Below are 17,449 nucleotides of genomic sequence, written 5' to 3' on the forward strand. Positions count from 1 at the left end.
AGGGAATCTTGTTATTGCCAGCTAAATTATTGTCAGAAACTTAGCTTTTTCTGACACTGCCTGGTGGTGGTGGCGAGGTTAGGGTTCCTCATTACAACCTGGCAAGTGTGGAAGTCTAGGCTCTCCTCTTGACCTTTGGTGGCATGAGTGGAGACTGGCATCCACCATTTTTTGTGTGGTATAACTGGAATAGACTGATTATTCTCTAAATGCTTTGTCACCTAGCTGTTCTTTTCCTGGTTCTTTGACGAGAGCAGGCTTTTCTTTTGAGGGGGGTGTGTCTGTGCTCTTTGGTGTTTTCAAGCTGCTGATTTCTTAAGCTGCAAGTATGAGCTGTCTGAAGTAAAAGAAAACTGAGAATTCAGCATCACGTTGTGCCCTGGGTACTGAGATCCTGACTAGTCTGTCATCTCTCCACCTTTCAGAGTCTTCTTCTGCTTGTTTTATATATAACATTCAAGGATTTTAGTTGCTCTTAACTAGAGGAATAGGGAAAATCACTTCTATTCCATCTTCACACAAGTCAGTTTCCATACATACTTATTTTATATTGTTTTAGTTACTTTCAATATCTCAAAACCTTGGGGATCTAAATGTGTTTTTTCTTAAATCAGTTTTTTCTGCTCTCATTCATGATGTATCATTTTCCTTATTATCTTTTATTTATTTATTATTATTATTATTTTTGAGATGGAGTTTCGTTCTTGTTACCCAGGCTGGAGTGCAATGGCGCGATCTCGGCTCACTGTAACCTCCGCCTCCTGGGTTCAGGCAATTCTCCTGCCTCAGCCTCCTGAGTAGCTGGGATTACAGGCACACGCCACCATGCCCAGCTAATGTTTTGTATTTTTAGTAGAGACGGGGTTTCACCATGTTGACCAGGATGGTCTCGATCTCTTGACCTCGTGATCCACCCGCCTCGGCCTCCCAAAGTGCTGGGATTACAGGCTTGAGCCACCGCGCCCGGCCTATTTATTTTTTGAGACAGAGTCTTGCTCTGTCACCAGGCTGGAGTGCAGTGGCCTGATCTCGGCTCACTGCAACCTCCGCCTCCGGGATTCAAGCGATTCTCTTGCCTCAGCCTCTTGAGTAGCTGGGACTACAGGTGTGTGCCACCATGCCCAGCTAATTTTTGTATTTTTAGTGGAGACAGGGTTTCACCAAGTTGGCCAGGATGATCTCAATCTCTTGACCTCGTGATCTACCTGCCTCGGTCTCCCAAAGTGCTGGGATGACAGGCGTCAGCCACCGCGCCCGGCCCTATCTTGTACATTTTTAAGGGAAGTGCTGAGAGCCTAAATTTAAGCTTTCTCCAGAGAGGATTTGCTTTTGCTTTTGCTTCTGCTTCTGCCGGGAGCCAGCGGGGCTACCAACTGGGGACCATTTTAGTTCTCTTTAAGGGTCCTGGCTTCACATGGAGTTCTCAGGTTCAGTTTTCCTGCCCTGCAGCAAGGGCGCTCCAGGGTGAGTAGTCCAATTCTAGGGCTATATTGGCATTTGTACCCAAGACCCTCAGGATTTGTTTACCAGTCCTCTTTGTCCTTTCAGCTCATAGTTCATCTTTCTTCCTTTTGTGGGGGAGGAATTGGTACACCTTAAAGATTTTCCTTGTTTTCTTGCAAGTCCAGAGGTGGTTTTCAAAAACTATTTGTTACAGTTTATACAGGATCTGTCGGTATTGTGGTTAGAGGGCCAAATTCACTGGTAGAAAGGCAAACCTCTTACGTATAACATTTGCATTTCAAGTATTATCATGGAAACAATTTAAAAACCAGTATTTCTCATGATTATCAGATGTTTTGTCGTCTTCTTTTTAGACACGGTCTCGCTCTGTTGCCCAGGCTGGAATGCAGTGGCACAATCATAGCTCACTGCAGCCTTGAACTCCTCGCCTCCCGTGATCCTCCTACCTCAGCCTTGTGAGTAGCTGGGACTACAAGCACATGCCACCATGCCTAATTGAAATTTGTGTGTGTGTGTGGAGATGGGTTTTTGCTGTGTTGCCCAGGCTGGTCTTGAGCTCCTATCCTCCACAGATCCTCTCACCTCTGCCTCCCACAGTGTTGGATCACAAGTGTAAGCCACTGTGCCCAGCCCCACATTTTTCTTAAAAGGCAGACATGGTTTTTATTGTTAGTATCTTGAATTCCTTAATAAAAGTTGTCATTTTATGTGAGAGATTATTAGAATAATATTCAATTCTTAGTATAAACAGCAAAACTGCGCCTTGCTCACTATACTACTCTAAACCTTGTAAGTGGGTTCCTGGTCACTGGCAAACTTGGTGTCCCTGGGAGGAGTTTAGAACAAGGAGAAAACTAGAATATGGGAGGATATGTGGGAACACAGTGAGGTGTGACAGCTACGAAATATGGTCTGACCTGTGGCTATGACAGCCTCACTACAGAATTGCAACTGGAGCCTGAAAATTTCTTTTACGTTTTTCACAGGAGAACACATTTTTATTTCATACTCCTGCAACTAGTTCACCCTTATCCCAGTTCAGAAGGCACAGCTCACTGCATTCCACAGACACATAAAAGAATTTTTGGTAACCAGTATTCATGACTCTTCTTTCCTTCATTTACTCAGTAAATACATTTAAGGTCACCATTTCTTGAAAAGCCAAGAATCCAAGTGCCTCTGCTTCTCCACATTTTTCCCTTCTTAATACTGCCTCTCCTACTTTAAAATCCTGTTCCAAGGATAGGCCTGGGCAAACGTAAATCTTCAATAAAATCATAATTGCTAAGACTTACCATATGCCACTTTCTGTCCTAAGCTTACTACTTTTATATACTCATTTAATTCTCAAAATAATCCTAAGATACAGACGTTTTGATTCTCCTCACTTTATGTGTGAGGAAACTAAGACAAAGAATAAACTCACCCAAAGTCTCCCAGTGAGAAATGGGAGCGTTGACAATTGATCCTTGGCTATTTGTCTCCCGAGTCTATACAATACTACTCTACTACAGACGCTGCATGGCCAAGCCCAGACCCCGCATGTGTGATGATTTAATACGTAACGAAATGAAGTACTTTAGCAGGGACAACCAGTTAAACCACAAGCCCAGACCCTGCATGTGTGATGATTTAACAACATAATGAAATGAAGTGCTTTAGTAGGGACAGCAGGTTAAACCACAAATACGTTTATTCCTCTAAAAACAGTATACTATCTTTCCAATTTTCAAAATATTATCAATTGTCTGCAGATTACTCTTATTAAGCTGATTTTTTAAAATCTCAGACAGAGCAAAGCAATTCACCAGCACCAGCACCCGGCGAGCTACAAATCTATCCTTTACCAGAGCAAGGAGACACTTAAGATCAATTCAAGAGAATAGCTTCCAGTGTTTACAGAAGGGGTACTCACATCCATTTGTCACACATTTCGGGCCCTCATATCCCGCTTATAAATTGTCTAACTCCTATCCCAGTTTCTTGTCATAGTCTAAAAACTAGTAATCACCCAGGTGAGATGGTACTTCAGAGCACTGCTGAAAATGGATCCAACATGGAGATCTCCCTGATTCCTGTTCTCAGGTGTTAAAAATATTTTATGTGAGAACATAGAATATCCTTAGATATATTCTGTTGTGTTCTAAAGAGTTTGTGTTTCCCCCTTTTTGATGATGTCTTCAATTTCTTCTGAGACCTTTCCTGTATAGTCATTTGGTTCTATTGCTTCTAACTTCTCTTGATACGCCAGTGGCAAACCATTTTCTTTTGCACCCATGCAAATAATCTGCAAATGGTTCAAACACACAGAAATATCTTTTTAGTTAGGAATATAATTTAACATACAATACCACAGCTTTATTTACCTTCTCAAAGTATGAAATATTAGCTTTCAGATAACTCTAAACTATTACAGAACAAATAGAGCACCGTCATTCCTTCCACATGGAGCATGAATGTGTATGATGTTTTCAAAGCCAAATGAAGCATCCTCATGGAATATCAACTTTCTCAATATATGATTTTAAATATTTTAATACGAAGACAAAAATATCTATTGTATAGAATTTGTATGACCTTTTAAGAAAAAAAATACCATTCTTTAAAAAAAAAAAAAATCAAAGTTTACAGACAGTAGTTTCGGCTTCAATGCCGGAGTTTACTCTTGCTCTGAGTTAGACATGGGGGAATGAATGACAACTGTGTTCAGCAGTAATTTCAAGATCCATACAAGGCTAATTTCTCTAGGCTCCACACTAGACAATTCCAGATGAGGCCCAGGAACCAGATTACCTATTACAGGTGCCATGACCTGACCGGGCCTGCCAACAGACAGCTAAGCTTGGGTTCTGAACAAGAATGTTGGGGTGTCTATCTCACATTCTAGTCTTGTGCTTGCAAGGGTGATTTCCCTGATTCTGAAAAGCAGTGTGACTTTTCTTTCTCCATCTATGGAGATGATGGAGAACATTTCAGCAGTAATGAAATCCTGCTGTGTTTTCATCATTTTCACCTAAAATGATGAAAAACATTTCAGCAGTAGAAAGTATGTTTTTTCCCCTATAATAATGACTCGGTATTCATAAAATACTGCTTTGTGGGGGGAATAACATTACAAAAGCATATATATCTATATAGAGAGACTAAATTATTAAAATACACTCATACATATTCTTTTCTACTTTAAAAAAATACATGTCTACATCATAAAAAATGAAACAAAAATGTATTGCCAAGTGAAAGAGAGAAAGAGAAAGGAAGAAAACACACGTCTAGAATTCTGACTCATGTACATTTCTAAACTTTTTTTAAAAATAGTTTTAAAAACATAATTCTACCATTACACATAACAATATTTTTGAATCGGTACATTAGGTAAATATTATTTTTATATTTAAAAACATTTTTATTAAAATAAATGCTTATGTGGAATTTAAAACATACAGAGCCTTTTATTTCTTTTTAAATTTTTTTGAGACAGTGTCTCACTATCAGCCAGGTTGGAGTACAGTGGCCTGATAGCTCACTGCAACCTCTGCCTCCTGGGTTCAAGCAATTCTCATGCTTCAGTCTCCTGAGTAGCTGGGATTACAGGCACCTGCCACTGTGCCCTGCTAATTTTGTATTTTTAGTAGAGATGAGGTTTCACCATGTTGGCCAGGCTGGTCTCAAATTCCTGATCTCAGGTGATTTGCCCACCCCAGCCTCCCAAAGTGGTGGAATTACAGGGGTGAACCACCACAGCAGGCCCAAAGCCTTTTAAAAACAATATATTCTGGATCGCCTGGGATTGGAAGTTCAAGACCAGCCTGACCAACATGCAGAAACCCTGTCTCTACTAAAATACAAAATTAGCCAGGCATGGTGGCATATGCCTGTAATCCCAGCTACTGGGGAGGTTGAGGCAGGAGAATTGCTCGAACCTGGGAGCTAAAGGTTGCAGTGAGCTGAGACCACAGCATTGCACTCCAGCCTGGGCAACAAGAGCGAAACTCCATCTCAAGGAAGAAAAAACAAAAAACTCCATCTCAAGGAAGAAAAAGCAAATAAAGAATATATATAGATTCTTTAGTTTCTCTCAGTGACATTTAAAACGTAATAACCACCAGTCTGCAAATAGCTTACCTTTTTATACTGTGGGGAGGGGGGAGCACTTTCGTAATTTGTCATCAGATAACTTCGACAGGTTATTTCTCTTCCTTCTTGAGTTGAAACTTTAACTTCTATTACAACATATGTTCCACTTTTAACCCCTTCTTGCCTGAAACCAGAAGAGCCAAATTTTAACCATATTTGACCTAGCCAACTTAGCTCACTGGGTAAAGTCTTTTTATAGTAGTCAAGAAGGAGTATGGGATTAAACATTTAACTGCATATGAACATATTTGCTCCCTATATATTTGGGATAGAGAACATATAAATTTACCACATCAAAAGTAAGCTTAGCATTTAAGCTGGGTGCAGTGGCTCACACCTGTAATCCGAACATTTTCGGAGGCCAAGGTGAGTGGATCATTTGAGGTCAGGAGTTCAATACCAGCCTGGCCAACATGGTGAAACCCCATCTCCACTAAAATACAAAAATTAGCCAGGCGTTATGGTGAGCACCTGTAGTCCCAGCTACTCGGGAGGCTGAGGCTGGAGAATTACTTGAACCCAGAAGGCGGAGGTTGCGGTAAACCGAGATCGCACTGTGGCGATCCAGGCTGGGAAACAGCAAGACTCCGTCTCAAAAAAAAAAAAAAAAAAAAGTAAGCTTAGCTTAGCATTTCAGTTAGAAGGCCTGAGACATATTATTACTTGTTATACTCATAACAGAACTCTCCATATTTATCTTGTCTTAAAAGAGACTTCAATGTAGTTTTTTCCCATACTCCTGAAACATTGTTCTTTGGGCTATAAAAATAGATGGTGTTCTGACAGCAAGAAAAAGGGTAGAGAGGATGGCTCATTCTCCTTCACAAGTGAGGTTAGGTATCGAGCATGTCAAATAATCCTCTCTTCTCAAGGCTTACTCTTTTTTTGTAACTTTCTTTGTATGAAATGCTACACAACGCTGAAAGCTCTAGTTATAAAAAAATCAAAGCATTTCTGATATGTTGTTAAATGCTTTTACAAAGTATTATTTACTGATTCACCTGCCATCTTAAATAATTGTTCTTTAAAAACTAAATTCAAGTACTTTCCAAATAAAAAAAAAGAACAATTACAAAAATCTTCATGTCTTTTCACATTATGAAACTACAAAGAAAAATTATAAAAGACAATAGAATGAAAAATAAGGGCTTCCATCTTTTACATAAGAGATTACAAACATTGCCCCAAATCTTTATCAGAAAGTGTTGCCCTTCTAGACTTTTTAGCAAACTCACATTATCATGCCTTTTATGTTGACTCTAAAAGTATAAAGACTGTATCTGTAGTATGTGGTTTTAAAAAACTAACACACAGATATACATCCTCACATATAATCTGCTTTCTGACGTAGTTATTGTTTAACTTATAATTAGAAGCCACCTACTCATCCAGAGAATTTAAATTGCTTTTGTTCATTTTCCATACTACTCCCCACACTTCATCGCCAGGACTTTGAAAAATGGTGGCTATACCTCCATGCCAAGTTTGACTTGTTTTGCCTTGGGAATTGCCAAAGTCAAGCTTAAAATCCTACAAAGGAAATCAAAGTGATATGATCAATATCCACTTGAACCCAAATTTCCCTCCTCAAAATAAAAAGGATTTACCTTGAACTCCACGCAATTAAAACATTCAATAAACTGAGTTCCTTCTATGCATAAGAAGCTGCGGAAAATATAAAGTTAAACAGACAAGGACCCAGATCTCAAGGAGCTTATATATATATATTTTTTTTTAATTAAAAATGAAATATATACTGAATATGTATAGACATCTTAACAAAAAGTTTAAGGAAAAAAAAATCCCATAACCCCAATGCCTTAACACAACTCTTTTCATTTTTGCAAATTACTTCCCAGTCTTCTCACATACACATAAATTTTTACTTAGAGACAAGCTAGGGGATGGCTACATGTGGGTTATAAGAATATTCTATTTTCTTTTATGTCTGTAGAGTATCCTACCAGGATATATTACCATATTTGCCCTGAGGGACCTTGCATTTGAGGATGAATGATTTGTGTACTTATGAATTTATCTACAATAATCTGTATGTACAGAACAGAAAGCAACTAATTTATCTACAATAATCATAAAAGCAGCTAACACTAACTGCAAATGGGAAGGACATTTCAGCAGGGGATGGGCATGCCCAAAGGCATGGATAAAAGAGTGTGTTTTGGGGGCCAGGCGTGGTGGCTTAGGTCTGTAATCCCAGCACTTTGGGAGGCTGAGGGGGTTGGAATCATTTTGTACACAGTGCTACTAGCATGATATGGACCACTCTCTTTTATCTTGCTAGCAACTTTCTGATATGTATTTTACAGCAATAAACACTGTGGGTTAGGAGATTAAGCAACCTGCCTAAGGTTTTAGAACTAATAGGTGGCCGGGCGCGGTGGCTCAAGCCTGTAATCCCAGCACTTTGGGAGGCTGAGGCGGGTGGATCACGAGGTCGAGAGATGGAGACCATCCTGGTCAACATGGTGAAACCCCGTCTCTACTTAAAATACAAAAAACTAGCTGGGCGTGGTGGCGCGTGCCTGTAATCCCAGCTACTCAGGAGGCTGAGGCAGGAGAATTGCTCGAACCCAGGAGGCGGAGGTTGCAGTGAGCCGAGATCGCGCCATTGCACTCCAGCCTGGGTAACAAGAGCGAAACTCCGTCTCAAAAAAAAAAAAAAAAAAGAAAGAAAAAAAAAAGAACTAATAGGTAATGAACAACTAGGTTTCTAGTTTAACTTCTTTCCTCACAGAGGTGGGCAATCAGGGAATAGAGCCCTGAGGAAGATTAAAAATCCTTACATGAAAAAACAAACTTAAAAAACAAACAGCAACAAATAAGCAACAGAATCCTTATGTGGCTTATTTGGTCTAGAAAGATTTCTTTCCTTCTTTCCAGAGTTTAGTTTCCTTATAGACAAATTTAAAAGGCTGGACTAAATGATAATTCTAGGATCCTTTTTAGGTCTATATTTTGTCCCTGTCACTTACATTTTCTCAAAAAACTTGTCAGACATCTCAGGAATAGAGTTGGTTAGAGCAACCAATACCCTTTATTTAGTATAAGAGATATTCTTCTAGGACCACGTGTCCCTGGCAGGACATCAGGAAATCTGATAGGAGTTGCAGTTCACACTAACTGGTTGTGTACTGCTAAATCCAATAAACAATTTTCATTCCTTGTCTTGTTCCTCTTCTCAGTGGAACATAGGTGACCACCTTCTCCTGATCTGCCTTTTTCCTGATTTTCAGGCTGTTCCTTGATCTCAACCTCCTTTGCCAACTCCTCCTCCACTACCTGATTTTTAAATGTTGGAGTTGCTCAAGGCTGAGTCTAGGGCATGAGTGTCCAACCCTTTGAATGCAGGAACTTTTGTGCTTACCTGTGGTGGCAGAGATCACGAAAATTTATGTACGGGTCTTTTTTCTTTTCTTTCTTTCTTTCTTTTTTTTTTTTTTTTTAAAGCTCATCAGCTATCGTTAGTTTTAGTGTACTTTATGTGTGGCCCAAGACAATTCTTCCAATGTGGCCCAGGGAAGCCAAAAGGTTGGACACCCATGGTCTAGGCCATTTTCTCTATTCATTCAGCAATTTGCCTAGGACATTCTCATCCCCTCCAATGACTTCAAATATTCTGATCATCCTTAAACCCAGACTAGATCTCTCTTCTGGGCTTCAGAAGTGCTTAGAATAGGGCCTAGCACACAGTAAGTACTTAATAAATGTTTGCTAATATTATTCTGTTCACTTGACTGTTAAGCAAGCATTTCAAATTCAGAATGTTCAAACTGAACTTAGAATTTTCTCCTCTCAAACTGGATTTTCCCCTTCTCTCTGCAAACATCACCTGCATCTACCTGGTGCCAAAAACCTGAGTCATCTTTGCTAGTCTCTTCACACTCAATCACTACGCTTTAACAATGTTATCTCTGAAACAGCTCTCCTGCCACCACCCTAGTTCAAGATCTTCAGCATGAATTGCTGCAAAAACTTCCTGAACTCTCCACATCCACTCTTCCCTCCTTCAAATCTATTTTCCATGTGAACAGAATGAGCTTTCAAAGATAGAAATCTGAGCTTTCATGTGCTTTAGTTCTGCAGTGTGTCTTATCTGGCTTCTGTGGTCCTGGAAGATGTGGCCCTTCCCCATTTCTCCAGTCTTCATGCCACATTCCCCTTATTAAACTCCAGCCACTGACCAAAAGATCCAGCTTCCTCTTTCTTCAGGTCCTTTGCAGAAGATGCTGTTCCCTGTTTTGTTTGCTCCCCACCTCTGCAGTCACTCAGGTCTCAGCTTAAAAGTCGCATTTTCAGGGAAAGCTTTCCTGAGCATCCTGGGTAGGTCAGGTTCTCTGGTTATACACCCCATTGCTCCTTGCATCCCTCCTTTTTAAGATGGGCCATATACCTGTGACTGAATAATCCCTTGTTGGATATCTCTTCCCCTGCCCTTTCCATAAGCATTTGGACTCCTTTCCTACAGTTGGGAAATCCCCACTTGATGAGTTTGGGAATAGGGAGTACCAGAGCTTGACTCCTATTTTTGAGGCTTCAAAGGCTAGAAGTTGGTTCTCTCAGTTTTGCTTAAAGTCATGGCATGGGTATGTGGCCAAAACTTAGCCGATCAGGATATTCTGGGGCTCTCAATTAGAAGCTAGTGCCCAAGACAGCAGGGACTCCAGGGTGGCTGACACATCTGGGTTTCAGGAACTGCAGGGATGTACAGAGGCAGGCAGTGTCCAGGCCAGGTGGTGGTGGCAGTGGACAATACAGCATCCATGTTTATCAAGTTCAGCAGTGGCTCAGCAGAGGCTCCGTGGGCTGGTTCTGTTGTGTGATGCCCACTGTATTACAGTTGCTGCACATCCCTTTATGCCTGTGCATTTTGTCAGCTTTGTACTCCTGCCTTCCTGGTCATTCTGTGAGCTCTCCAATAGCCTTTCAACACATTCTCTTTTTTTTTTTTTTTTTTTTTTGGTTTTTTTGCTTAAATCAGCCAGTTTCTGCTGCTTGCAACTAAGAACTCTGACGAGGTTAGCAAAGATCATGTTTGTGTCGTTCGACACTGTCAAAAGGTTTTGTACATACCCTATTGCACCTCTCTCCTGCAGACTGAGAGGTCCTCAAAATAGGAACTTGACTCAATCATGTTTGTATACCTATCGTTGAGTGCCGGAAGAATATGTGCTAAATGAATGAATGGACTGGACTGAAGAGCAATGATTTACCAAGACTGGCTATAGTTCATCCAGCCCGTTGACCTAACTGAGCACAGCATTATTAGGAGTAAGGCACGGTTCCAGCTTTCAGGGCCTCTCAGATGAGGAGCTTAAAGGCAGGTAAACGGATTTTCACAATGCCAGGTGAGAAGTCCGTGACAAAGGTATGTACAGAACAGAAAGGAACTAATTCCCTGACTCAAGTCAGAGAAGGCTTCTTAGAAGTACCAACTGAATGCAATCTCTTAAATGGACGAGAGGCCAAATCGGTGCAGAACAAGCAGCTGGTGCAAAGGCCAGGCGGGGGAAAGCTCCGGGCAGCCCGAGAGGGCACCGCACCGTGGCCGGGGCAGCGCCGCTGGGCAGTGGGCGCAGCAGAGGAAGTGGACCTGCCCAGGAGGCGGAAGCCGCGTCCTGGTACCCTCATCAGGAAGAACTGCATTCCTGGCCCGATCGGCCACGTGTGCCTCCGAGGAAGCGCCTTCTGGACATCCCAGCCCCGGCGTGGGTAGCGCGGGCGGGGGCACTCACCTGCAGGCGGGCCACACAGAAGAACGCCGCCGAGGGGTTTCGGAGGTGGATCCTCTCCGCCAGCAGGTTGCTGCCATAGGCGAAGTATAGAAAACTCTCCTCACCCGGGACGTCCTTGCAGCCCGAGTTCGCCATGTCCCGCTACACGCCTGCACGGAAGCCTGGAGCAGAGCTGTAAGGAGCGGCCAGAGAGCGCAGCACTGCGGCCTAAGACCCCGGCACAGTGACAGCCGAGTAGCAGCCAACGGGTTAGGGGACTGGCGGGAAGCGTGGGCCGAACGAGTCGGGAGCGAGCGCTCTTCTGATTGGTAGCCGGCCCCCACAGACCTGAGTCGCCCCCTTTGATTGGCCATTCCCACGGCCTTCTCTCTGCCTTCGGCAGAGACTCAGAAATACTCAATCCCGAAGGGGCCTGGCCCTGGCCCCTCATTGGACACGATCCACTGATGTCCCGCCCCACCTTGCTCAAGGCTACCTCTGATTGGGGGGTGGGCAGGCACTGCTCAGAGGAGGGTTGGATCCGACCGCCACCTGCTGAAGGTCGCGGAGGGCGAGTGGTTTCTGCGCTCTGGGATGCGCACGTGTGGTTCCTTAGTACTTTCTGCGCCTTAGGGAGCTCTGGTCAGAGCTGAGGCGAAACTGCAGCCCTGACCACTCCATCAACGGCTACCTCACCTAGCAGCTCTCCCTGTCCTGCCTTCCTGGCCTAGAGGAGTCGGGCAGGATGGTCCGTTCACCCTTTCCGCTGGTTCCCGTACCCTCCGGCCCTGGTCATCAACCTGACCCCTTTCTAGTGACCCGTCGCCCCTGGAGCGGCCCCTCTGAATGCCTAGGACTCCCTTCCCTAATGGAAGTAACATGCCTTCGGTTACTTCCCGACGCTGCCGTTTACTAGACGAGTAACCTTGGTCACCTGTGGTCTCCATTTCCTCTTTTTTAAAATTGGGATCATAATATAAGTTAGGGTCACGGTAGAAAATCCTATATTGTGTTTGCCCCCCCACGCACACATCCTGAGTGTACTTTTTAAAACCTATATTGTTCATTTTAATGAATATATGAATATGAATGGCGTAGGAGCATTGTCTATCCTTGGAACCCAGCTATTGATCTCTTATTAAGAGATTTTAAAAATTATTATATTATTATATTTTTATTATTTTATTTTTTTATTTTTATTTTATTTTATTTTATTATTTAATTATGCCTTATTATTATTACCACCCCCCACTAAAAGGTACCAAGCACTCCTTTGAGAAATGACTGATGCCAGGTCAGGAACTGAGAGTGAGTGAGGACAACTTGGATCATCTTGTGTCAGAAAGTCAGGACGCCTCTCACGACGAACGAGTCCTTCTAAAAGGACATGGGAACCAGCTTGAAGTCTCCCACTGGCCAAAATTAGAACAATTTGAGAACGAAAAATAACAATGATTGCAAACTGCAAAATGATTGAAAACTTTAAACATAAAAAAGCCATTTTCCCCGAAGAATAATCCAAATTAAAAAAACAATAGCTTCATTTGCCACACTACTGGTGGTGACTATTATACCAACTCTGCAAATTGATCATTTAAGAAAACAGGTATTCCGCCTTTCTAGTAGCAGCTGTATTTCAGGGTAACCAAATAGCGCTAGTTGATGAGGAAACAGTTCTCTTTACAAAAGTATGCCAATGAAATAATCCTAAGTGAATAATAGAATTTCATAATTGATTCATGTCAGGATCATCAATGATATCATTTGATGAAAAGGTGATAGGGAACAGGATATTCACCTGATGACAAATTAGTCAAATTATTCCCTGGGGATTACTGCAACACAGGAAAATCTTGTCCCTCCTGTCTTAACGCAGATCAATCTTATCACCATAACAGTGGCTCAACCTGACATTGTCTTCTAATCTGATGCAGTATGAATCTCCAGCATCATCTATGAAGTATTGTTTCCAAAAAATTTTAACCTCAACATTATCAAGCCCTTAAATCTATCTTTCTGTCTCAGGAACTGCAAAGATAGAAGAATAAAATGACACCAGGAGGAAACAATCAGAAAAAAAAAAAAAAACAGAATAAATGGTAGAACACCCTACTGAACACATGGCCCAGTCTGTTCAATAAGTCAGTGTCATTAAAAAAAAAAAAAAAAAAAAGGCAGGACTGAGGGATGGCTGTTCTAGATTAAGAGAAATTTAAAAAGCATAAGCAAATGCATTGCTTGTATTCTGTTGACTCTGGTTTAACAAATCATATATAAAAGATATTTTGGGGACAACTGAAGACATTTGAGTTTTCACTGGGCTATTAGATGATATTAAGCAATTGTTATTAGGTGTGATAATGGTATCGTGCTTCCATAGAAAAATGTCTCTATTTTTAGACATACATACTGACATATGGGGTTGAAATATTTGATATTTATATTTTAAGATAACTCAGAACAATAAAAATACAGAAAGTGTTAACTGTTAAAGAGTGATGTACATGGATATTCATTATATTTTTCAATCTATATATGTTTAAATATTTTCATATTAAAAAAAGAACAAGGAAAAAGGTGATATATGGAAAGCACTTGCCATGTAGTGAGCACTCAATAAGCAATAGCATTATTATTATATAACCTGCAAATAGGAACGCAATACCTCCTCCCACCCCTCAAACACCTAGGCAGAACTTGAAATACGCATTTGGTCATTTCAGGGAGCAAGTTGCTTTTCTTGGAAAATCATGTTCTATTGCACCATAAATTCTCAAGGGTCCTATTTCAGAGCACTGCAATTTAAAATGTCTTGCTTTTCTAGTGCCCTTAATAATCGAAAACGTGCTTATTATTTAATTATTGTTACAGATATTTAATTTATCTTCCTATACTTCTCACTACTTAATTTCATGACAATTGATTTTTCTCAAGACTGTTTTGCAAAAATATTCATGAGTTTAGCAATAATATTACCCTCAACGCTGAAAATCTTTCTGAACTCCAAGCATTTGTTTACCTTCCCAGAGACGGCAGTGTACTGACCCAAGTTGGCCAGCAAGGGGCAGTAGTTAACAAACTTACTTGTGTTTTTGTGTTTGTTTTTTCAAATTTAACCAAAGCCGAATTAATATTAGTTAACATTCATTGAGCGCTTCTTAAATGCCAGGCACTGGCCAAAATTCTGTTCTTTTCTTTTTTAGATGGAGTCTCGTTCTATCACCAGGCTGGAGTGCAGTGGAGTGATCTTGGCTCACTGCAATCTCCACCTCCTGGGTTCAAGCAATTCTCTTGCTTCAGCCTCCCAAGTAGCTGGGATTACAGGCGTGTGCCACCACATCCAGCTATTTTTTTTTTTTTTTTAGTAGAGACAGGGTTTCACCACGCTGGCCTCGATCTCCTGACCTCGTGATCTGCCTGCCTCGGCCTCCCAGAGTGCTGGGTTTACAGGTATCAGTCACCCCGACCAGCTGCACTGGCCTAAATTCTTAAATGTATTAGCTCATTTAATTCTGAATATAGTCCTATATGGAAAGTACTGATATTATTCTCCTTTTACAGAGAGGAAACAGGCATAGTAGGTCAACTAGCTTGCCTCAGGTTGTAGTGAGCAGTGACTGAAGCAGAGATTCAGCCATGCAGTCTGACTCTAAGTCATTACTGGGTACTGCTTCTCAAATTTCTAATAATTGTAAAAGTTTGGTGCTCTAGATATATCTAGTTATGAATAGCCCGTCCACTGGCAAGTACAATCGTTACCCTATCTACAAGATTATAAAATAATGATTCTAGCCTTCAATCACTTGATAATAAAGACAATGAGATCAAATTTCTCCTTAATGTAATCTTTTATTTTTATTTTTTGAAACAAGGTCTTAGTCTGTCTCCCAGGCTGGAGTGCAGTGGCACAATCATGGCTCACTGCAGCATCTTGACCTTGCAGTGATCTTCCCACCTCAGTTTCTTGAGCAGCTGGGACTATGGGTGTGACACACATGTCTAATTTTTGTACTTTTTGTAGAGACAGGGTTTTGCCATGTTGCCCATGGCTGGTCTTCATCTCCTGGGTTCAAGCGATCCCCTCAGCTCAGCCTCCCAAAGTGCTGAGATTACAGATGTGAGCCACCATGCTGGGCCCCAAATGCCATCTTTTAATCCAGTGGTCTTTAAAGTTTTTTTAATGTGTCATTAAAATTTTTTGGACATAAAAGATGATATGTTAATATTAACATATGATTATAATAGTATATAATTATACATGTAATATATAAAATACATTCTATAGTATTCACAAAATAGAAATTTTTAAATTAAAAAACGATTTAACTGTCTTTAATTGTGGTAGTTTCAGTCAATCATTGGCCAATCTCAAGGCATGTAAACACACAAGTCAAAGTTAATTATAAGTTATAGTGGATGGAAATTTTTATTGCTTACAGCCCTCCTGTGTGGAGGACTAAATTCTTCTATGTATCATTTTGGCTGACCTTGTCAGATCTTATTAGATCACCATTATTCTTACACCACAATGAATGTGATGAGGAGCTTGACCAGAAGTATGAGAAATGTTGGCTCTGTCCCTTTCTTTTTTTTCTTTTTTTTTTTTTTTGAGACGGAGTTTCGCTCTTGTTACCCAGGCTGGAGTGCAATGGCGCGATCTCGGCTCACCGCAACCTCCGCCTCCTGGGTTCAGGCAATTCCCCTGCCTCAGCCTCCTGAGTAGCTGGGATTACAGGCACGCGCCACCATGCCCAGCTAATTTTTGTATTTTTTTTTTAGTAGAGACGGGGTTTCACCATGTTGACCAGGATGGTCTCGATCTTTTGACCTCGTGATCCACCCGCCTCAGCCTCTCAAAGTTCTGGGATTACAGGTTTGAGCCACCGCGCCCGGCCCTCTTTTTTTCTTTTCTTGTGCTTACAATTTTAATAAGAATTCCAGTCCAATTCTTTGCAGAAATCTTTTTAATCATGTTCCTGTTTTGTGAGAGTTAATTCTCTATAAATCTGTTTAGCTCGGAACAGATAAATGAAGTAAATACCAAAATAAGGAAAGTGGCTGAATGAGGGCCAGAGCCACCATCAGCCTCTTCCACCGAGGAGGCTCTCCCATTCCTCCCCAGGACACCTTTTATGTGACAGATGATGGCTGCCTGGCTAACTGAGGGTTCTACTGTTAGAGTAAAGCAAAAATCATACGTCAGTGTATACTTACTAAACACAGCAAAGTATAGGAAAGCAAAATTCTTTCTAATATTTTAGATTAAAAATAAAAATAGAATATGTTTTGACATCGCAGCAGATCAACTTGCTCATCCACTTTCAATAGCAGTGTAATCAGTTTTAGCATTTACCATTTTCGGAAGAACATTTCAAGGAAAGACATTTGTATATCACAGCAAGTCTGAAGAGTTGTATGGTACAAAGGCTGTGTGTCTGCTGAAGAAAGCCAGGTGTCTGCGCAGGCAATGCCATTCAGGGACAGTAGAACTCCAGTGGTATAGACAGAGACTGGGTCTCATGAGTCTGTGTCTTAGCTCTGTGGGCTGAGAAACACAGTCTTGTTGGTACTGCCAGAGGGAGCAGATTCACACTAAGCAGACTCATAAGAGATGGATGTACACATCAGAATGCCAGTTTGTTAATGTGCAGTGAGAACTGTAGCAGACAAACCATGTATTTGTGTTCACAAATCAATGCATTTTCTTACACTAGGAAAATAAATCCACATGAGGCATGAACTTAATGGCATGTTTGAGGTCAGGAGGCCTGGTGGGTAGAGTAGAAGGAACAAAAGCATGAGCAGTTGGAGATGAGATAGGCAGGGCCGAGTCATGTGGGCCCTTGAGGCCATGTTAAGGAATCTAGATTCTACTCTAAGAGATCTATTGGGCTGTGTTTTAGGCAGGTATATAATCTGAATTTCAAAGGGATAATTCTGCATGCTGAGTGGAGAAGCAATTCTAAGAGGATAAAAATGATAGTTAAGAAATAAGTAGACACTGCTGTAGAGATTTTGACAAGACTGGACGGTGGCTTTGGACTAGGGAGTGAAGCTGGAAGAAGGACGGATTTGGGATGCCTTTTTTTTTTTTTATGGTAGAGCAGTCAAGACTT

At 41.3% G+C, this 17,449-nt stretch overlaps 1 protein-coding gene across 2 annotated transcripts; it reads right to left on the minus strand.

The window, feature by feature from the left end:
* Positions 1 to 3,139: 3,139 nt before the first annotated feature.
* GGCT (gamma-glutamylcyclotransferase) lies at positions 3,140 to 11,727 on the minus strand. Of its 2 annotated transcripts, XM_003935180.3 has the most exons (4): positions 11,355 to 11,610; positions 6,986 to 7,131; positions 5,590 to 5,725; positions 3,140 to 3,751 (listed from the first exon to the last, which is right to left on the minus strand). In XM_003935180.3, the coding sequence occupies exons 1-4, from the start codon at positions 11,487 to 11,489 to the stop codon at positions 3,608 to 3,610; spliced, it is 561 nt and encodes a 186-aa protein (XP_003935229.1). In that variant the 5' UTR covers positions 11,490 to 11,610; the 3' UTR covers positions 3,140 to 3,607. The 2 variants fall into 2 exon arrangements, with proteins under 2 accessions (XP_003935229.1, XP_010344017.1); XM_010345715.2 differs by lacking the exon at positions 6,986 to 7,131 and having other exon boundaries at positions 11,355 to 11,727.
* Positions 11,728 to 17,449: the final 5,722 nt, after the last annotated feature.

Source organism: Saimiri boliviensis, chromosome 10 (assembly GCF_048565385.1).
Source record: "Saimiri boliviensis isolate mSaiBol1 chromosome 10, mSaiBol1.pri, whole genome shotgun sequence".
NCBI lineage: Eukaryota > Metazoa > Chordata > Mammalia > Primates > Cebidae > Saimiri > Saimiri boliviensis.